Raw genomic sequence first — 21,379 nt, forward strand, 5'->3', positions numbered from 1 at the left:
GTTATCTTCTAAATAAATAAAAAATGAATTGGTTGTGGATAAGGTTTCACACTCTAAAAGAGAATCTATTCTAAAGTTGGAAACAAAGAAAACTAAGTGCTAAAATGTCGGTAGAAGGGAATTAGATAATTTAGACAAACAACAACGTACGACCAAAATATCATGCAATGTGGCGAATCATTTTCGTTTTTGTTTTGTTTTCTTTCATTTCTTATATGAGAATTCATTAATGCAAAAAGTAAAGTTAACTTTCTTTTCAAAATAGAGGATAAATACGAGAGAATCCAAAGATATAAACCACATGTATAAAGAAAGAGTGATGTAATAAAAATAGTAAAACATGGAGGATAAGTTATTCATACTTTACCTGATCTGGCAGAGGGAAATGATTCTTGGTTAGCCATATATAACTGGACACAGATTGATATTCTTGTGATGGGAAAGCCAGCTAACGGAAAAGGAGGAATAGATTTTACAAAAATTATGTTTATTTTTTCTTAATTTATGAGTCTTAAAGCTTAATAAATTAACTGTGATTACACTTATTTATCTTCGAAAAGAATAGGACTTTCGAAGATGGCGTTTTAAACAGCTAATTAAGACAAAATAAAATATATCAGGGGTAGTAATTTCTTTGTGGAGCAGTGGAATACTATAAAAGTTGTCAATATTTTTATTAATGTCAAACAAATTGATGAATATTTGCTAAAAAAAATTGATATAGAAGAAAATAAAGAAACACGTCTAATTGAACACCTAGTTTTATTGTCCTTGTTATTTAAAGTTGTTAATAAAGAATAAGCTAATATGATTATAAAGTTTTGATATAAATTGGATATTGTGAAGTATTTCATTAAATATGAAGATAAGGAATCGATTCAATGATGTTTGACATGATGAATAAAAATTGGTAAAAACATATAACGTGGTTTATAAGATCACAAGCGTATAGTTTATCTTTTTGTTGATCTTATCTATAAGATCAAGGAATGATAATCCCAATTGTTAACTATTAAATTTAGCTAACTTTTTTTGTGTTGGTTCGGATGTTTTTGCTTTATGATAGCCTTAATCAAGCAATATATATTTCATATTCTTCATATTATCAATAACAGAAAATGCTTTTCTTCTGCAATCTTCCCTGTTTTTATATTCTAAATATCAGTGTACCATAATTTTTCCTAAGCTGCTACATATCAGCTAAATCAGACTCACGCTTGACTTTGCCACAAAGCCTCTGAATCCTTTTTACCTAAACCCAAATGAAACCCTTTCTTTGATTCTTGTACTCTGCTAAATGACAACAACTATCGCACATGGGTTCGTAAAATGCTCAATCTTTTCAATTTTTACCGACAAGACAAAGTCGTCCGTGCAGCGTAGAAAAATTTAGTAGATTGAAAACGGGAGCAGAATAACACTAATACTTGACAATAATAAAATCAATGAATAGAATAACAAATTTCTAGTCAAGCATGAATCATGGACCTAGAATAAGATGTTGGTACTATTTTTTTGGGGGATGGGGATTGTAAACAGACTCAACACTCCCAATCCGACAAAATTCTATGGCTAAAATCTCAGTAAACAAGTTGCCGTTCATACTGCCACTGGTATACCAACTCCAGAGCTCATAACATCAGCCCCGTCTTAAAGCATAATAGTTGAAGTAGATAGGATTCTATCGAGTACCTAAGTATTGATGTGAGGATGAATCTGATCAGAAAAATAGCAACAGAAAAAGTTACTTAGATAACTGTCAACGCAGAAAACAAGTGAAAATGTCAACTGGCAAAACCATACGTTAAAGCTAAAATATTTTCTTCATCTTAGACTCTACTTATCAGAAAGTCAAATTGGACTCACAACTAATGCAAGTGAAGACAAGTCCTGTATCAGGGGGAAAGCACTCCCGGTAGCTACTGTTTCTGTTTGGATAAATTTCTGCTTAAGTACTAATAGAAGAAGGAAATAAGAAGACAATATATAGATCTTCTCCCATCAACTAAAATCAGGTTAAACATACCAAATTTGAAAGAGTTAAATGAGAAGGCTATTATGAAAGTTAAGTTCACAAGTAGACTTCAATTTGTGACTAATTTTACCTTCTTATTTTGTTCTTCTGTAAGTGTTTATGAAGAGGTTTATTCAAACAGAACCTTAGACCAATAGATATTACTAGTTAACTAACATATTGACTCCACTTTTATATGATTCTAAAGCCAGAGATTTTATATCTATAAACTGGCCAAGTTCCATTATCGTATGAAGAACATAAAATGTTGAGAGCAATAATTTAAAAAACTGGACAAAACCAATTAGTCGAACTAGATATGTTTCTAGCTAGTTCGATTGTGGTTCAACTACAAATTCAACCCTTTGAACCACTACATAACCAGTATAAGCATTCATCCAAAACATTGTTTGGTCAAATAACCTACCCACATGAAAATGATGAGATGGAACACAAACATCTTGAATGAATATCACAAGCATCAAAATAAACGCTGATTCGAACGTTACCTAACCTATCACTTAAGAATGGGACTAGAAAATTGAACGATTTACACTATGCTTGGGCCAAGACCAAGGCCAGGGAGTGAACTTACCAGTTACCACGTGAATCTAAAGATCCAAAATTATCTTTTCAGACCATTTGAAAATTTCGGAGTGCACTCTATCGCCACCTAAGTCCTCCCCAGAGGCTCCAGCTGCTACTCGTATAATATCTTCAAGCAATGCAAAGTTACCCAATATGTCAACATGAGCGCCACTCTGAGTTCCCCTACCTTCTAGAAGATTGGCCGGAGGGGCGTGATCATACTCCCTTATGAATGTACGAATTCCTGACGGATTAAAGCGGGTTCTTCCCCGCCAACCTTTGGCACACATGAAACCAGCACTTAAAACAGGAACCGTTTCATCACCATCAGAACTGTAAACCCCATCCCTCAGACATGAGTACTCATTTCCACCATTTGCTGAGGTGTCAATCTGAAATGGAATGTAGCATTCAGATTGAGGAGTTAACTTGTAGACATATGCTCTTTCTGTAGGGATTCCAACTCCATACATAGAGTAAATCTCCATATCTGGAGCATTTGGTAATCTGTAGCAGCAGAAAAGAATCTTAAAAATAACACAAATCGCAGGCAGGAATAGTTAAAGCAATAATCCATTAGTTCCACTGATCCAGGTATTACACAGTCGTGAAGTGCTATGCAATGGTAGAATTCTTTAACACAAATCACAGGCAACAGGAAAAAATATTAGAAGAGTATAACTCTAAAAAATATCTGGAGCATTTGGTAATCTGTAGCAGCAGGAAATAATATTAAAAACAAAACTACTAAAAACATTATGTTTCAAATATAGCATGATATGAAATTATTGATAATAGTTAAAGCAACAATCCATTAGTTCCACTAATCCAGGTAACAAAATAATTACACAGTAGTGAAGTGCTACACAGTAGCAGAACTCTTCAACCCCCCAGCCCCACGAACCCAATTGGGCTAGAATGCTGTGTTTGTTTTGTATAAAATTAAATCAGAAAGGCTTTGGATGAAGGAAAAATAAATAGCACTCAGTTGAATTTCATCTTTTATAAGGATTGAAATACAAAAACAGAATCAAAGTAAAGAACCTCACGTTGTTTCCAAGGGGTTAGACCAATATTTATAATGTTTGTATTTTTCATCATCCAAGTCATCAGCAATTCCATAAGAAAAATGAGCATCACCGCGTTTCATCATCTTGGGGGCGACAAAATGAAGCAGATCCAAAACTGAATCAGCTGTGTAAGCTTTGTAATCCGTAACAGCTTTGATTCCTTCAACACCCATATCATGGTACTCTGTCCACACATCACAGTTAGATGTGTTTGCAAGGTTCCTACCCTTGAGAGCACCCTGACAATTTCAACAAGTAATACATGAAACTCAATAATTCCTGTCAATTTCAACAAATAATGCATGAAACTGAACAACGCCATTCAGAAAAACAATTGAAGCTAACTGCACATGGTTAAGAAGTATCCACAATTGGAGAATGTTGGGATTTGGGAGACAGATAAAGGGGAACTTCCAAGTTCCATCTCTAATGGCATTTGATAAAGGAGCAAATTTCTCTTCAACTTGAGGGCAAATGAAAAGGTCATATACATAGCAATTATTTTAGATTGGAATTGATAAATGAAAGAAAATTACATAACCATGAAAATTTATATACAAACAAAACTTGGCTGTTTGACTAACTTAAGTTAAATATCTGAATTCTTGATATTCTGTTATTTAGTATGGGATACTAGAAAGAGTATTTAAATGTTTGGGTCTCCCCCTTTAACAGCTTGCTTTTAAGAATGAGTTCCCAAGTGTTTGGATGTTTATCAATTGATATCATATTTTGGTTGTCGACTAAAAAATAACTACCTATGGAAGAATCTTGACTAGTTGAGGATTCTAACAAACAAGGAATTTGATTGAAGTAGAGTGTAAGCAATTAAGATATCAGCTCTTAAAAGAAATCTAATGATACAAATTTGGGTATTCTGATATGCCTAAGTCCTACATGGAATGGCATGGGATGCTCAGAGGAGTATCTAAGTACTTGATTCTCCCCTTTTAATAACTAGCTTTTATGGTGGGTTCCCCAAGTATCCAAGTGTTTTATCATATTCAAAAGGAAAAAATCAGGTATGCTTCCCAAGAAACATTAAAAGGAAGGATATAGATTATAAACAAAATACTCAATATATACTAGGAACATTACCCTAAAATCCAACCTCTCAAGCTTGGAGGAGTGTAACTCGGCTATATCTTTCCCAAACGATATGAGTCTTCCATAACTAATATTTTTCATAAGCCCAAGACTCTCTTTGTCATTTTGAAAGGCGTTGTGAGTATCATTGTTCTTGCGTTTCTTCACACTGCAGTTATAGGACACATCAGGTGACCAATCAAGGCTACCCCATATAGTATCCCCACCTTTGGGTATCATTGACATGGTTGAATCCCATGTTCGAGTCATCCGCATTAGATGTTGTAAAGTTTGAAGACCGAAAACATCCTTCTCCAAAAAACCTGGTGCGAAAGTCCTGTATGAGGTTTAGCGATTTATGAATAAGGACTTCGTCTGTATATTATATTACATTACCGAATATGTATATTTCACAGCGAACACGAAAAATATCATCAATTGAAATTATAAAAATTTTCACCCAAGCAAAGCTTGAAAAAATCCCTATATATATATATATATATATATATATATATATATATATATATATATATATATATATNTATATATATATATATATATCAAAGAAACAAAATTTTGGAAATATTGGTAACAGCACAAAAACAGCAGTCACCTAGTGACTTATTATTCACTCAAAAGGAACGAAAATTACACAACCGCTTTCTACTGATATATATTCCAAATAAATATCTAAAACCTACTTGTCAAGAGACACAGAAACTTTGGGTTTCAAAACTACAGAGAGAAAAGTAGTGGTAAAATAAGAACCTGGCAACTGCAATATCCCTGGCTTCTATTGAGAAAAGTCCCGCAACAGATTTTGGAACACCAAGAAAAGGTCCCCCAATGTTCATCACTGCTTTAATATGTTTGGCACACCAATCTGATCCACCCCCTCCACCCATTGGTGCCGGTGCCTCAACCCATTTCATAAAATGCAAAAAGTACAAAACACCCATTGAATGTGGAATAACAACCACCTTCTTACCACCATTTGTAGCCACCATGAGTTCTATATTACTTTTTATCCTGCTCAAAGATCGATCCCTTACCTGGTCAAATGAAGCAGGAAAAAAAGAAAGTTCACCTGAGGGTTAACCATAATTGAACCGGACTACAAAATAAAGGTTGGCAGAGAATCATGAATCTTTGTAAGTAACAGAGGACTACCTCTGTATTCTGAAATGAAATTCTCCAATCATAAGCAGCCATATACATGTTTTTCTCCTCATACCCAATGCGAGCTAAATTAGCAATTAGAACAGCCCAAACAAAATAACCAGGTGCAAAATAATCAGCTGCTACAAGTCCAGAAACTGGCCTAACTCTAATGCCTGGACGGTCTAGTCCTGTTTCATTATCTAGTGACATGTGTTCAACCCAGCATAACGGTCTGCAGAAGTTTAAAACAGAAATCATATACCATTATAGATCAATTATATTTGAATCTGTAAACATCCATAAAACACGGACTTAAAATAAATATACTTTCCAATGAAAAAAAAAAAAAGGACAGATAAAAGCATAGCATGACAAATATTGGAAGGGCTATGATCATTAAACATTTGAATCAAACTGCCCAAACTCTGCCAAACAACCGGAATTCAATAAGTGCCAGAAAAAAGGGTTCAGCAATGCGGATCCAAGATGAACTTGTGTGTGTAAGAACTCTGCCTTATAATTAATGATACAAAGGATAGCAGAAAAAACTATTCCCTCTACCAAATGATTCAAATGTTATGACAAAAACATATAAAGGAAAAGTACAGAATACAAACCCATAAGTAACTGTAGATTGTAATGCTGCTATTTACGCCCATCGCTTTTCCTATCTTAACAAAAGTCAGTAAATTTTGACAGAAGAATAGAAGAAAAGGTACTTCCGAGAGAATGTTGCCAATTACTTTCCACTATATATTTTTGGTATAATTCATAACCGAAAAAAAGTATCACCACAAAAAGAAGCATTGGCGATTTAGCAGTTTTCAGCATCCAGTAATCAAGAAACATGGCATTCAAATTCAACTTACTCCCCTCCCAATAATGCCAATAGACAGTATTTAACTGAACTCATTCACCAAACGCAAATTTATCCACCGCTCTAAAACGCCGCTCGCTTACTTCCCAATCAAGTAATACAACATTTTCAAGAAGCTTTTCCAATTGTATATAAATAGTTCACACAAGACGTCACTGAAGAACATTAAAATCCCAAACCCAATATACCAGAAAAAGAAAGAAAGAAAACGTACCTTTTATACAATTCACCAAACGTGCCACCCCACAACCTCTTCCTGAACAAACCATCCGCACACTGACGACCCTCCCAGAGTTCCAACCCGCCGGTGACAATACCCGGCACGAAAACCACCGGGTGCTCCGCCGTCAACCCCTCCTTACTCAGTTTCACACCTGGAGGATCCGGCAACGGCCCCGTAATCGCCTCCGTCACGTACTGAGGGAACGATGCCGGCATTGCATTGTACAAAAACAGTAAGAACCACCAAATTGAACATATCATTCCAATGAACCAACAACAACCATCCATGCACGACCATTTCCTTATCTTTTCTCCTTTGATAGTCCTCGCCTTAACCTTTTTCTCCTTCTCCTTTTCTTCCTCGTTCCGCACAGGATTCGCAGGGGCCTTTCTCCGTCGTATATACGACATCGTATAAAGGAGTAGAAAAACAAAAGGCGAAAAAAGCTTTAAATGGTGTGAAAATGAAAGCTGTTCATTAATGGAGGAAGAGGCCCTGAGCTGGAGGATTCTGTGGCAGCGACGTGAAAGGTTCCAATTCTGTGACGGATACTCGTCGGAACCCTAACCGCCGGTGATCGGAGAGGAAAATTCGCCGATGCGCCGTGGAGGGATTTGATTGGCCGTCGTGGCGGGTCGTGGTTTAAGTTGTTCCGTGGCTGTGTGCGGTGCCTGGGTCCCAGAGTGAGAATAAAGGTTTTAAGACATAGACACGTGGCGCGATCGTGAACTGATGGAGTTGTATCAGATTAGCTGTTTCTGAAGCCCGTGTGATGTGAAGTGTTGATGCTGCTCCAACGGTGAATTACCGTATAAATAAACGGTCGCGATTGAACCTGATATTAACTACAAGCACACTGTTTATTCACGTTGAAGCATGGTAGTGAAAAGTTCCATTGTGACTTTGGCTTTTTGTGGGGAAGGTTTTCTTGCTTTCTGGACATTTCCTATAACTTCTACCAATTGCATTTCGACTTTTCCATTCTTATCTTATTTATTTCATTACTTTTATACGCTTTTATTATTAAGATAATATTTAATTTAATATTATTTCTCTTATATTTTATATGATGAGATATCTTCTTTATACTATATTTATTTGGTGGTCCCAAAAAAATATATACCTTTATTCATAAAATGACAAATGAAAATTATATATATGCGCGTGCGTGTATATAAAATAAATGAACTTTTTTTCTTAAAAAAGATTACTTTAAAGAAACTTTCCGAATAAACTTATTTTCACTTTAATTTTTAAAACAGTTTATTTATTGTTTATATTAATTATACTATGAAAATATATTAGCATATAATTACTAAAAAATTATACATTGTTATTATTAAAATAACTTTTGAATGGTAATTATAAAAGTCAATAAAATATCGTAGTGATATGCAACTAAATATTTATTTTATACTGCTGAATACATTCTGCTTCTTTTTTTTTTGTTTAAAATTTAGTCCTTTTGAATCCAAGTATTTTTCGTTCTAAATGTATGTCAATTTTTTTCAATTATTCTTAAAAAAAAAAACATCCGCACCGTGAATTATTGTTATTTCTAATGTAGTTATAGATAGTTTAATTATTTTATACTAATATATATTATTTAAATTAGCAGTGATTTGTACCAAAATCAAAGATTTTTAGTTATTTGATTGTTTTTAAATTCATAGTTTAACATAGATGTATTGACATAGGAAAAAAATCATTAACAAGGAATATGTTGATAATTAAATCAATTTGTTTATTTTATAGATTTTAAATGAGATATTCGGTATTTTATATATATTTTTAATTTGTACATTTTTACTATAATGAATTTGTTTATAATTATTGGGTAAGTTTGGATTGAGCAGATAATTTAAGTGAAAATAAATGAATGAATTTGATATGATGAAGGGGGAATTATTATATTATTTGAATTAAAGAAAAAGTATAACATGATTTAAATATATTTGAAAAGAATATTTGTGTAAGATATAATAAATATGATAAATTTAAAAGAATGTTTTAATAGATAAAAGTAGATTATTTCACTCTCAAAAATAAATTGATATAACTTTATTATAATGAATTAATGATTAATTTTTTTGTTAGTCTCCAACGCTCACAAATCAACAAATGAAATATGTTTTTACTTATTATTATGATATTATACTAAATAATAGTTTAAATAAAAGAAAAAAGACTGAATGAAATTCTTGATTATTAATATTTTTAGAATTAAAAATGCGAAGTAATTTAACGAGTTTAGTTATCAAAGTATTAACTAAAAATAAGACATAATTTAAATTTTTGAAGTAGTATACTGTTAATAAGTTGGTGATTTTAATAATTAAGTATATGTAATTAGTGAAGAAAAGGCATGAATTTGGTGGCAATGATGACAGGACAGAAGAAAAAACTACTACTGTGGTACTCCTCATACCTGAAGACCTACTCCATCATAGTCTCTGCGGAGGAGTCGGGTAACTTAATTTTGTACCAATCATTGTCACCTACCTAACATTCTTTGTCCCATTTCCAAAATTTGATTCATATATTTAAGTTTATTTTCATTTTGGTTCTACACATTTTTTACTTGTGTTAATTTGACATTAATACATTTTCAAAGTGTTAGTATCAAAATCCAGATCATCTACTGTCTTAGAATCTCTTATTTTGCTTCTTTATATTTTCTTGAGGTAGTTCTTAGATGGGGTGGAGGATTTCAGTAAGGAATAACTTTGAATTGGAAAAAGTACTTTATTCGTGTGAAGGTATTTTATTCTTAAAAAATTATGCAAAAATGAATATCCAGTGGAAGTGATCAAGATGACAGTGTTTAACAAATAGTAAGATTTAATTGTAAAAAAGAAAATATACAAGATTAAAATGAATCATAAAACTAAATTATTAATGAAGTCACAATAAATAATATTTTTTATTAAATGAAAATGACATATAATATGAGTGCATTGAAAAAATATAAGATGAGTCACTTATAAGTAAACACGTAAAATATTACAAGATCACCTATATATTTTATTGGAATTAGAACAAATAGAATTGATGGATTCAAAATTCCAACTTAATTCGTTCAATTTTAACTAACTGATTCCCACACTATAATCTTTATTTATCTTACTTTTGAGTAAGAGAAAATATTAAATATGTTATATAAATTCTTTATATGATATATATTTTTTTTAATAATTTTAAGTTCTTTAACCACTAGGCCAACCATTCAGGTCGACCAATCACCAGGCCAATCATCCAAGTTGACCAACCATCAGACCGATTATAACGTCCCGGCAACTTACAAGGACTGTTGACTGCCCACACACATCACCACAAGGCTTTCCGGTGTGCTTTGTCCTCACTTGCTCACTTTCCGGAAAAACTTCCCGGAAGGTTACCCATTTTAAGAACAACACTTTTTGAAAAAAACAACATGTAAAGTTCAAAGTATACCCATAACTACAAAAAAACGAAAATGGAAAGTGAGCAAGTGAGGACAAAGCACACTGGAAAGCCTTGTGGTGATGTGTGGGGGCAGTCAGCAGTCCCTGTAAGTTGTCGGGGCGTTACAAATGGTATCAGAGCCTAGCCTCTCCCAGTACGGTGTCGTTCGAGGACGAACCAAGAGGAAGCTGGTGGGCATGTGATACCCGGGCACTCACGAGGGCGGGGAGTGATCATCAGTGCAAGAGGCATGGTGCAGGGGGCACAGACAAGGAGCGGCTCTTGACAGACTTCCAGTTGAAGGGACACATGGACGAATCAAACATACACCGGAATGAGAGGGATCTGGAGACTGTATAGGTATGGGACTATACAGTTGAAAGATAGCTTAAAGGAATTGATTTGGCTACCTATATCACCAAAATGCATTTGCTTTTCGGTAGCCTAACCCATAAGAACTTCATGGTTAAGCGTGCTTAGCCTGGAGAAATTCTGGGATGGGTGACCTTCTGGGAAGTTTTCTTGGAAAATGTGCGAGTAAGGACAAAGCACACTGGAAAGCCTTGTGGTGATGTGTGGGGGCAGTCAATAGTCCCTGTAAGTTGCCGGAGCGTTACATCGATCATTTAGGCCGACCTTCTAGGCTGACCACTGCACATTATGCACACCACATGCATCACTTATAGTGATAACCGTTTGGTCATTTTTACTGACTTGAGTGTCAGAATGCCTTTAACAGGTATCCACTTGCTCGACTTAGAGAAGAAAGAAGGAGCAATCAAGGTGTCAGCTCGCCCGACTTGGAGAAGGAGAAGGCAAAACAAACAACTTGGAGTATGAGAAGACTAAGGTAAGCATCCGGTCTCCAACCAGCCCGCTCGGTCTTCAAGATCCGTCCGATCTCTCAAACAATTTAGAATGTTTTAATAGATCACCAAACCTTACCGAAACAAAAAGAAAAAAGAAGAAAAAAATAAATAAACATAGTCCAATATGGTTTGTCAAAAATACTTGGGATGCTGAGAGAAATAAATTTAGCATGGAAACAGTAAATATCATAGTAACCAATCATTACTGTTTATCTAATTAATTTAATTATTTAAATATACATTATGTGGGGGTTATAATGGGATAACAGTTATATACCGGGTGCAGGAATTAAAACGTTGGTGTAGAAACAAACCCCTTCACTTTTTGGGATTGTAATTAGGCCTTTATTACCGAAAAACATTCTGGCGAGCCCAGGCCCAAGAAAGTGAGGAGTGAGTTCTTTGAAAACCGGGCAAGCAAGTACACAACTTGAAAACACAGTAAGCGCGAGAGGAGTGAGAGGCAGTTATCATCCGGTAACCGGTAATCCCACAAGACAGAAAAAAGTGAAATCCACAATAACAGACAGCACTCCTCTTGAACCATCATAGCTTCTACCGAACCAAGCAAACCAAAAATACCAATAAGACCACACACCCCACTCTGCCGGCACCGGAGACTTCACCACCGACTCCCTCACCATGCTTCCTCTTCCCTCTCTCTGAATTTCATTCCTCACACAATCTCTCGTATTGTAACTGAATTCAATTCCTGCACTAATTAGATTTGCCACGTCATGGCTTCTATTAGCGCAACCACTTCGGTTTTCGCGCCTTATTAGTCCTCCCCGCTCTTCACTTCACCAACTCACGCTCAGGTGCAGTCTGTGTGCTATCCTCTTTTTCTTACGATTTCCTGTATCCGATTCTTCAATGCAAGCGCAGTGGAATTTGATTTTCTAATTTTTTACTTTTTATTCTTATTTTTTCTCAGAGATTTAATTGAAATTTATTATCACTACGAAGCAAGAATGCTTACGTGCATAGCTCGTCCGAAGAAACCTGACGAGTCAGATCCAAACAACGCGACAAGCGCTGCTAAATCGCAAGCCATCAAATCCCTTACTACTCAGGTATTGTACAAGACGAAGCGACGAAATGGAAAGTTCATAACGATAGAGAATTGTTGATTTTTGTGTTTCTTTTTTTTAATTGTGAATTTAGATAAGGGATATGGCGTTGAAGGCTTCGGGTGCATACAAGCATTGCGCTCCGTGCACAGGGCCAGCGGCGCAGGGACGAGTGCGGGGCAACACCGAGTCGGACGCGGACTCCGACCGGTTCCGGTGGTCGTACCGGCGGACAGGGAGTTCAAGCTCGACGACGACTCGGACGTGGGGGAAGGAGATGGAGGCGCGGCTAAAGGGGATATCGAGCGGGGAGGGGACGCCAAACTCCGCTAGCGGACGGCGAGCGGAGCCGTTGGTGCTGTTCGTGGAAGAGAACGAGCCGAAGGAGTGGGTGGCGCAGGTGGAGCCTGGCGTTTTGATTACCTTCGTGTCGTTGCCACGTGGCGGTAACGATCTCAAACGCATACGGTTCAGGTACGTACTACTGCGTTATGTTACGATACGTTATGTTACGCGTCTCGTGCTGTGTTTGATATGGGGGCGACATTACCCGTGGTGCGGTTGTTTTCGTTGCCGTTGGGGGTATTGACCGGATGGTGAGTGTGGTGACAATGTGTGTAGGGTTATGGTTGGTCGCTGTTTAGATCGTCCAGACTGTGATGATGATAACGAGTGCCTTTTGCTACGGTGGATTGTCAATTCTCACACCTCATTAGTAGGGTCGTTTTCGCCTCTTTTGCATTCTCTTCTTTGGTAAATCTGGAACACCTCACTTCAGGATAGTTAAGATATTCTTTTGGGCAAGGTTTCCCCTATTTTTTGGTGATAAATATAGAATATATTTTTTTAATTTGTTTTCCATGGATCCCGAGGAGTTAGTTATTTGAGTTTAGCGTCAATGTATATACTTTCACATAGTATCCGATGCTAGCTAGATGAATTTCCCTTCACTCGTTTCGTTAATAGTAGAATACTAGACAATGTAGTTTTTTAATAACTCGATTTCTTTTACACTACCCTCTTTTCTTAAATTTAGCTTTGTCAAACAAGTGTATTTTCAAAGTTATAATCAATTATGTTAGGATTTTAAAGATTTTATGATACTTTGATTCTTTGAAAATGTAGAATGATCGACAATAAAATTTATTGTAACACAGACATAACAAATTGTGATTAGATTAGTTTATTGTCTTTTAAGAAATATGAAATCCATTGTTAAAACTTCCTATTCGCGTTAAAAAATCGATTTGGAAAGTAATAGAAATAATTTTAGAAAAATACTAGTACAATTGAGTTTTTTTAATTGTCGGTGGACTTATTTATGCATATTTTGGGTGGGTGCGTGATGTTAAATTCTATAAATAAATTCCTTTAGTGATATGTGATATAAGGTCTTATTACTCTGATTTTTGTGTGCCCGCATCGCATTGCCTAAAATGTAATGTATTATATAGTATTTAAAATAAAATATTTACACTATGTAGAAATACTAATGTTCTTTCCTTCTTAAGTCGTATTATACTGCAATTTTAATTTATGTACCAGATGGATGATTTTCATGGGTTTTGAATGCAGTGGGCGATGATCCTATAATGGTAACCGCGGTTTCCAGAGAATAATCCATTTTTTGGAACTTCAAGCCATTCCCACTGTTTAGTGTTTTGTAATTGGATAAGTGGGAAAGGGTTTGAGCTTCAGCTCGATCACTATTATGCATTTATGCTCAGTTGTCGCTGCCAATCCAAGTATCCAAAGTTCAAATCCCCAATGCTATAAATGAAAGTATAATTCCTCCTCTGCAAAGATGAGTGTAGGTTTGGGTCCCACATTCCTCAGTAAAATTTCACGCCCTTGCAAAAAGTAATCAGAAAAGGTTTTAAAAGAGAATTTGTTGTGGCCTGTAAGGTGGTGGCCTTGGTGGGTCGTTGTTGATTGTGTTGGTACCTTTAAACCGAGTTTTGTCGAGTGGTCGGAGGAAACTCTTCTACTTCCTTTTTTTCTCTAAAACAAAAAAAAAAATCGTTGTGTCATGCCTGATTCTTCGCTTCTTTGTCTTCGCCTAAAACCAGTATTTTTGTCTTTTAATCTGCAATATGCTGCGGAATGCACTCCAGCAATATACAAGACAAAAATATGAGCCTCCACTACGTGGACACGAAATAATGTCAAAGATAGATGGCTGTATAGGTTAAAGTCTTCTAGATATTATTTTTCACAATTTTTCTATAATTATTGTTAGATAGAAACATGAAGGACACTTGGGTATGTCTACCTCATTTGGTGACTTGTGATGCAATCCCAACCAATGTGGAATTAGTGGGTGGGTCTGTACGCATGATTTTTTGTCTCTTTTATTTTGTCTTTTCCACTTCCTCATCCCAGAAATTTAAGCATTTATTTATCTGAAGTTAATATTCAATTTAAAACCTATTCAATCATCTATATCAATGTTTGGTGGGTTTTAGTTACGTATTTGTCACTAATTACGTTTGGGCCCACCTGCTTTCGATTGTCTAGACAAGCTCCAAATATAAGGTCAAGTGTGGCTATGGAACAACTTTATTCCACGCACCGAATGACTGTTTTAGCTTTTAATTATTTATCAGAATTCTTTGTCGAAAAGTAACCAGTTGAGTAACTTAGCATAATGGATTACAGTGTCATAAACCAAACCACTACGAGAACTTGGAATTCATCTAAGAGCTATTTATTGGTTGGTCAACAAAATAACAGCCACAAACTAAAATTTCTTGAGGTTTTAAGCTAGAGTTACGCCGACCATTCATACAGATAACTTTGATTATCGTTTAGCTTAAAAGAATAATTATTCCACCCGTCTACCCAACATCACACATGAAAAAAGAAAAATAAATGAGTGGAAAACAGGATGAGGTGTGAAGGACAAAAGCACATTTTAGTTTTAACAGTGTTTATATACTGTTGTGTTTCTCTTTCCCAAAATTCAGATGCTAAATAACGTGTTGCTTTGTTCTAAAGTATATAGTTCATAGATGACACGGGGAATAGAGAGAGGTGAATTGAATTATGGTTTATTTTCTATTATGTATAGTCGAGAGATGTTCAATAAATGGCAAGCACAAAGGTGGTGGGCAGACAACTACGACAAAGTTATGGAACTTTACAATGTTCAAAGGTTTAGCCGCCAGGCATTCCCTCTTCCGACGCCACCAAGATCTGAAGATGAGGTAATTTAGTTGGCTTATACTCAAGTAAACATATACTATTGAGTAATTGACTTCTGCATGTTACTTTAGATCGTTCAGTTCATGTGTGTAGTCAGAAAGAAGTGTGGATTAAATTACAGTATTGTAATCGGTTAGAAGTTTATTTAACCCTGTTTATTTTGGGCAGTGATGTTTAGTCCGATAATGCAATATTTAATAAATCGTTTAGGGAATAAATATCAATCTTACCTCCTTAAATACATGAGTCTACGTGAAGAGTTCAGGTGTGCAACAAACTAACGGTTGTTGCATTCTTACCAGCTTTCCTTTTCTCTAAAAACAATAATCAATTACGTTACGGCAATGAATATTTTCTCCCTTTTCTCTTAATTGCTGAGTTATAGCGTCACTGTTTTTAACTTTCCATTTTTTGCATGGATTCATAACAGAGCACAAAGCTTGAATCAGCAGAAGCCAGTCCTGTAACACCTCCACTGACCAGGGAACGGTTACCTCGTACTATTTACCGTCCAACAGGGATGGGAATGGGATACTCATCCTCAGATTCCTTTGATCATCAGTCAATGCAATCCCGGCATTTCTACGACTCAAATGGTTTGAACTCTACCCCAAAAGTCTCCACTATTAGTGCGGCCAAGACGGAGATATCATCAATGGATGCTTCGATCAGAAGTAGCTCATCCAGAGAGGCTGATCGCTCTGGTGATTTATCAATCAGCAATGCCAGTGAGTTGGAGACTGAGTGGGTTGAACAGGATGAACCTGGGGTTTACATTACAATCAGAGCATTGTCAGGCGGCGCAAGGGAGCTCAAACGAGTGAGGTTTAGGTAAGCTTGCTGCCGATTTTATGACTAGATAATTCCCCTTATCTTACTAGGATTTTTATAATATTCATATTTATGTTTACAAGGTTTATTTACAATTATCTAGTTACATATTCGAATAGAAAATATTACATCATTTATAAATATCTATAAAGAAAAATTCTTTTTATAACTTATTTTTTGAACAAATATATAATTCGTTATTACTTTTATCTTTATTAATATAATTCATTTTATTATTTGACTGTTTTAAGTTTATAAAGTTTTTTTTGTAAAGTTTAATTAATTGTTGTTTATAATAAAATTATAAAAATGATTTATTTTATAATTAATTTTATACATTTAATAATATTTCTTTATTTTAATAATCACAATAAAAATTAAATTTCTATTTGTGGTTATCATAAGAGAAAAAAAGTGAACCCGCTAATAATTAATAAAGATGATAAATGGGTGTAGGACTCGTTTCCATCAAGGTTTAAACCATGTTATAGGAAATACATTAAAACTTAATTAGTCTTTTCTTTTTTTGTGTTGATTTGTCTGTTTCCCATTCTGAGGGGTGAAGATACATTGATGCATTAATTAGTATTGTGTTTGTTTTTGATGGTTGAATTTTGATTTAGAAGTCTAGGGAATTTATTTGATGTTGTGATGTGTTGTTACACAGCCGAGAAAAATTTGGAGAGATGCATGCTAGATTATGGTGGGAGGAGAACCGTGCCAGAATACATGAACAATACTTGTGATTTTATAAAAGGGGTGAGTGCTGATGGTGTTGCTTATTAAATTGTTCCATATTTATTTTACTATACTACTCAGGTGTCAGATGAGGTGCTACTTGCACCTCTGCCTTTTTTTGGGCTATTCACATCCCTACTCATTGGTTCAGGTTGTCTTCTCTCTTGAATATGGGTAGTAAATATAGTTTGTAGCAGTTAAAGAAGCCTAAGAAGTCTATTACTATCAAATTGGATACAAAGAATTAATCTATTTTCTTTACTTTTGTTCCTACCCACCACGCATATAATTTACTATGCACAAACATCAGAAATGCACATATTTAAATCACAACGAATCCCTTCACGCTATTATCAGTATATTTAAGTTTTGTTAAGTTTTTTTTTTCTTTTATGCAGGACATCCCATAAAATTATTTTCTGTGCGAATAATAATTAGAAAGTAGTGATAAAAGTGCAATATATTTGCTCGATAAGAAAAATGTTTATATACTTTCAACTAAGCCCTAAGATAACACTCTCTCTGAACTAAAATATATAAATAAAAAGCAGTGATTTAAAGACTTAAAAAAAAAATTAATACCTCGATCTTATTTAATGTTATTTAAAAAAAATATTCATATTTTTAAATCTATGCATTATAAGAGACTAAATTGGAATATTTTTATATTATATTCAAATAAGAATAAAATTCAAACTTAATTATTATTAATCAGAAAGTATAAAATAAATTGGCACAAGTGACTTAGGTTATGGTGCTAAAAGCTTTCCTTTAGGGTTGTAAGTGGCATTCTTTAATCAACATCCTCCATATGGACTATTTAAAGGTCATTTCTTTCTGCATCCCCATATTTTTTTCCTGCACCTCCATAACTTGTGAAACTCCTCTTTTGCCCTTATAGAAACTTACTATAATAAAGAAGAAGTAAATGGTGTTCTTGTCCTAGCCACCAGTAGTGATGAATCTGATATATAAGAATAAGTTGTGTATTAGGTAATCCGGAATGGTATTCCGAAACACAGACTCCATATCCATCTTCATCAACACCCATATTGCTCGCATGGAATAAAAACATCCTCCCTGAAACTCATGCATGCTTGATATAAAGCATAAGAGAAGTGGAGAAAATACAGCCTCAACACATTAATATATACCGGATTGCATATGGAGTCTCTGTTTCGGAATACAGTACTACTTTGGTACTGCATTCAAACTATTAGATCAGTGATACATAGTGGATTACCTAATTTGAAATATAGTTCAAAAAACAAAAACTCTTACACAATTGTTTTATTTGAAACTTTTCCCTCCACTTTTTTTGTTCTATAGTCAGATCTTTTATTCCATGAAAACACAAATTACCCGATTCGGAACTACTTCTTTTAATTAGATTTAAACGCTGTTTTGGGTTATGTTGACAATCATAAATGCAAGAGATAATCAAATTATTATTCTGAAAACAATCATTTCGTACCAAAGGATGTACGGATAGAATATAATAATAAAAGAAGACAAATTTTAAAATTTAAATCACAATTCATAATATATATAATTATGTTAAATTTTATTCACACTTTTTATATTTAAATAAATAAGTGACACATTTATGCTTCAAGTAATGTAATATTTATATCTTTTTACTTTTAAAATAAATTTTCAAATATTTTATATTTATAATAAATAACATTTATCTTTCTTTGGTTTTTAATAAAATTATACTAACTTTTTTATTTTATTCTAAAAATATATCTACTAATGCTTAAATAATAAATTGTGAAAATTTAAAATTTAAAATATAAAAAATAAAACTTTTGTATAAACAAGAAACTCACTAAACTTTATAGTTTCAATGGGATATATAAGCGAACCAATTGTTAAAACGGAGAATACTCATATGTATTGTTTAGTTTCAAAATATGGAAAAGTTTAGAATAAAATAATGGAATGTGAGACTTACATTTAAAAGTAGATGGAGACCTTTAATGCATAAGTTTAATAAATCTCACTGAGAATTGATAATTATTTGTCCAATGTACAATACTATCGTTTGGTTATGTTTATATCATAAGAACATGTACAAGAGCTTGAAAAAAATAAAAAAGGCATGTGGCAATTACAAAAATAATGTGTAATTTTATATCATCAAATATGGTGTAAACGACTAATAATTTTTCTATTTAGTGCTATGAATGTCTACAATGTGTTGGGAGGTAAATCAACTTTATCTTCACATAACTTCTAATTGATTTCTCCTAGGTATTATTTTGCATTAAGTCTATGTTATAGAAACTTTTATTGTTTTTTCATATATTACATAAATTTCATGTATTAGTATAATAGGCAACAAGAAAGCTTTGAGTCTGATACTATATTCCGAACTGGATGTGGACTGTAGCTTGTGCTACTTACAAAGATTCTTAGGACAAGGAAAACATCAAAAGATTAAGTTTTGACTTTGATATATATTGTTATCAAATAACTAATACACATTCCTTAGCGTAGGTTTATGATAATGTTGAATCATAAGGATCTCAAAACATTATTGAAGAAATTAAGATTAAATGGACAAAATACTTCATGCAATATGAAAATTAATTCATGTGCGTCTTTTCTTTTATTGTTTATTTAGTATGTAGTAGTGTTTTCTTTACGGTTTAAGACAAATTTTGGTAAAATATATCATTTGATTTGAATTATTATCCACTTGTTTGTTTGAAAATGTATATATTATAATTTTGAATACATGTTTGAGTTTCTTGTAACTATAAATTGAACATTTAAAAAAAATAACACATATTAGATCGATTATAGCGTTCACTGATCAAATCTATAGTATATGACATATTAGATCGGTTAAGGTCATAATAGATCTAATATGTGTATCATTCTAAAAAAAGAAACACATATTAAATAATTATGACTTTAATAAATCTAATATATTTTTCAAAAATACATTTTTAACTTTTCAGTTAAAGATATTAGATTGATTCTTCATAATTGATATAATATAATTATATATAGGTTTGATTGCTTATTTAGTTTCTAAATTCACGGTTAAGTCTCAACTTTTAAAAAAAGTTGTAATTTCATCCTTACTTTGTATGATTGTACCAATCAAATCCATTCAATTAATTTTATAAAATCGAAATTAACTCTGTGATGACATCCAAAGAAGTTTGCATTTTTTTTTTCTCTTCTTTACATGTACCAATAATTAATCTATTTAATGTGTATTCTCTTCTAATATAGAGAACACTAATTTTAATTTAAATTTTTTATATCATTTTTTCATTTTAAACATCATTTAAAAAAATATTACTTGAATATTATATTTGAAAAATTTAAGAATAGTATATGTTTCCATTGTTATTGTCTAATACGTTTTATGTTTAACTAATGTAAATGTCTCATTAAAATATTTATTTAATGAAATTCATATGATTAAAAAAATTTTAAAATACGTTTAATAGTAAACATATTTAATATTATTAGTTACAGATAACAAAATTTAAATACATCACATAATATTAATGATAATAAATATTTAAATAATTACATAATCGTTTTCATTTATTCTTAGTTTATATTTTTTTGAAAAAAATATATTAATAAACTTCGATAAATTTATTTCAACATTTTTCAATTTAAAGTATAAATTTATTATTTATTTATAATTTATCAACATTATAATTGTAATTATACATTTATTTATATAATTTAAATCCATAGAAATTTTAAATATAAACAGGGAGATCTTTTGGTAGAAAAAATTTCAAAAATTTAATGTTGTGTGGTTAAATTACCTTACATTGTTTAGTAAAAATAGGTTTTTGAATAATTTAAAAACATTAATAATGATTGGTGCATGTGACATCCCTATTTTATAGCATACATGTCTAAAAATGAAGATGTCCACATTGATAATAAAAGAGAGCAGTTGAAAAGTAGGAAAGTTAATCAGGGTGTGATTACAGTAATCCCGAAATCTAGAGGAAATTAAATAAACAAAACACGTGGAAAAAAATTCTAGAGTTTTTCAAAATAGATACATATGTTCAACTAGAAGGTCAACAAATTATAAATCCTAAAAAAAAAAAACTAAGCTGCAGCATCAGTGTTGTTTTGGTCTTCCAAAACATCCTCCAAAGTGGGCTCATGCTCATCTGCTCACATCCAACAAGGATGATCATCGCAAAAGAGAAAC

The 21,379-nt window shown here is 33.2% G+C and overlaps 2 protein-coding genes across 5 annotated transcripts; one reads left to right on the top strand and one right to left on the bottom strand.

Annotated features, from left to right (window-relative positions):
- Positions 1 to 1,122: 1,122 nt before the first annotated feature.
- On the bottom strand, positions 1,123 to 7,949 carry LOC106769440 (phospholipid:diacylglycerol acyltransferase 1). 4 transcript variants are annotated; one of them, XR_002668846.1, is made up of 8 exons: positions 7,011 to 7,949; positions 5,929 to 6,151; positions 5,527 to 5,810; positions 4,771 to 5,095; positions 3,652 to 3,911; positions 2,610 to 3,109; positions 1,867 to 1,928; positions 1,123 to 1,716 (listed from the first exon to the last, which is right to left on the bottom strand). XR_002668846.1 is itself a non-coding variant. In XM_022783962.1 (8 exons), the coding sequence occupies exons 3-7, from the start codon at positions 6,127 to 6,129 to the stop codon at positions 2,626 to 2,628; spliced, it is 1,554 nt and encodes a 517-aa protein (XP_022639683.1). In that variant the 5' UTR covers positions 6,130 to 6,151; positions 6,537 to 6,586; positions 7,011 to 7,136; the 3' UTR covers positions 1,123 to 1,716; positions 2,610 to 2,625. The 4 variants fall into 4 exon arrangements, 3 of the variants coding, with proteins under 3 accessions (XP_022639683.1, XP_014510548.1, XP_014510547.1); XM_022783962.1 differs by lacking the exon at positions 1,867 to 1,928 and adding an exon at positions 6,537 to 6,586 and having other exon boundaries at positions 7,011 to 7,136; XM_014655062.2 differs by lacking the exon at positions 1,867 to 1,928 and having other exon boundaries at positions 1,123 to 1,692; positions 7,011 to 7,948.
- Positions 7,950 to 11,763: 3,814 nt separating this feature from the next.
- LOC106765783 (protein Brevis radix-like 4) lies at positions 11,764 to 17,427 on the top strand. Its single transcript, XM_014650518.2, has 6 exons — positions 11,764 to 12,150; positions 12,267 to 12,405; positions 12,497 to 12,876; positions 15,473 to 15,608; positions 16,037 to 16,437; positions 17,105 to 17,427. Exons 2-6 carry the CDS (start codon positions 12,304 to 12,306, stop codon positions 17,181 to 17,183), a joined length of 1,098 nt encoding a protein of 365 aa, XP_014506004.1. The 5' UTR covers positions 11,764 to 12,150; positions 12,267 to 12,303; the 3' UTR covers positions 17,184 to 17,427.
- Positions 17,428 to 21,379: the final 3,952 nt, after the last annotated feature.

Source organism: Vigna radiata, chromosome 7, assembly GCF_000741045.1.
Source record: "Vigna radiata var. radiata cultivar VC1973A chromosome 7, Vradiata_ver6, whole genome shotgun sequence".
NCBI lineage: Eukaryota > Viridiplantae > Streptophyta > Magnoliopsida > Fabales > Fabaceae > Vigna > Vigna radiata.

Coding starts and splice junctions, on each gene's coding strand:
- LOC106769440 (XM_014655062.2), bottom strand. CDS start 7,429: ATGTCGTATATACGACGGAGAAAGGCCCCTGCGAATCCTGTGCGGAAC. Junction 5,096..5,526: donor AGGGATATTGCAGTTGCCAG/GTTCTTATTTTA, acceptor AACCTCATACAG/GACTTTCGCACCAGGTTTTT. Junction 3,110..3,651: donor TCTAACCCCTTGGAAACAAC/GTGAGGTTCTTT, acceptor CTGCTGCTACAG/ATTACCAAATGCTCCAGATA.
- LOC106765783 (XM_014650518.2), top strand. CDS start 12,304: ATGCTTACGTGCATAGCTCGTCCGAAGAAACCTGACGAGTCAGATCCA. Junction 12,406..12,496: donor TCAAATCCCTTACTACTCAG/GTATTGTACAAG, acceptor TTGTGAATTTAG/ATAAGGGATATGGCGTTGAA. Junction 16,438..17,104: donor CTCAAACGAGTGAGGTTTAG/GTAAGCTTGCTG, acceptor GTTGTTACACAG/CCGAGAAAAATTTGGAGAGA.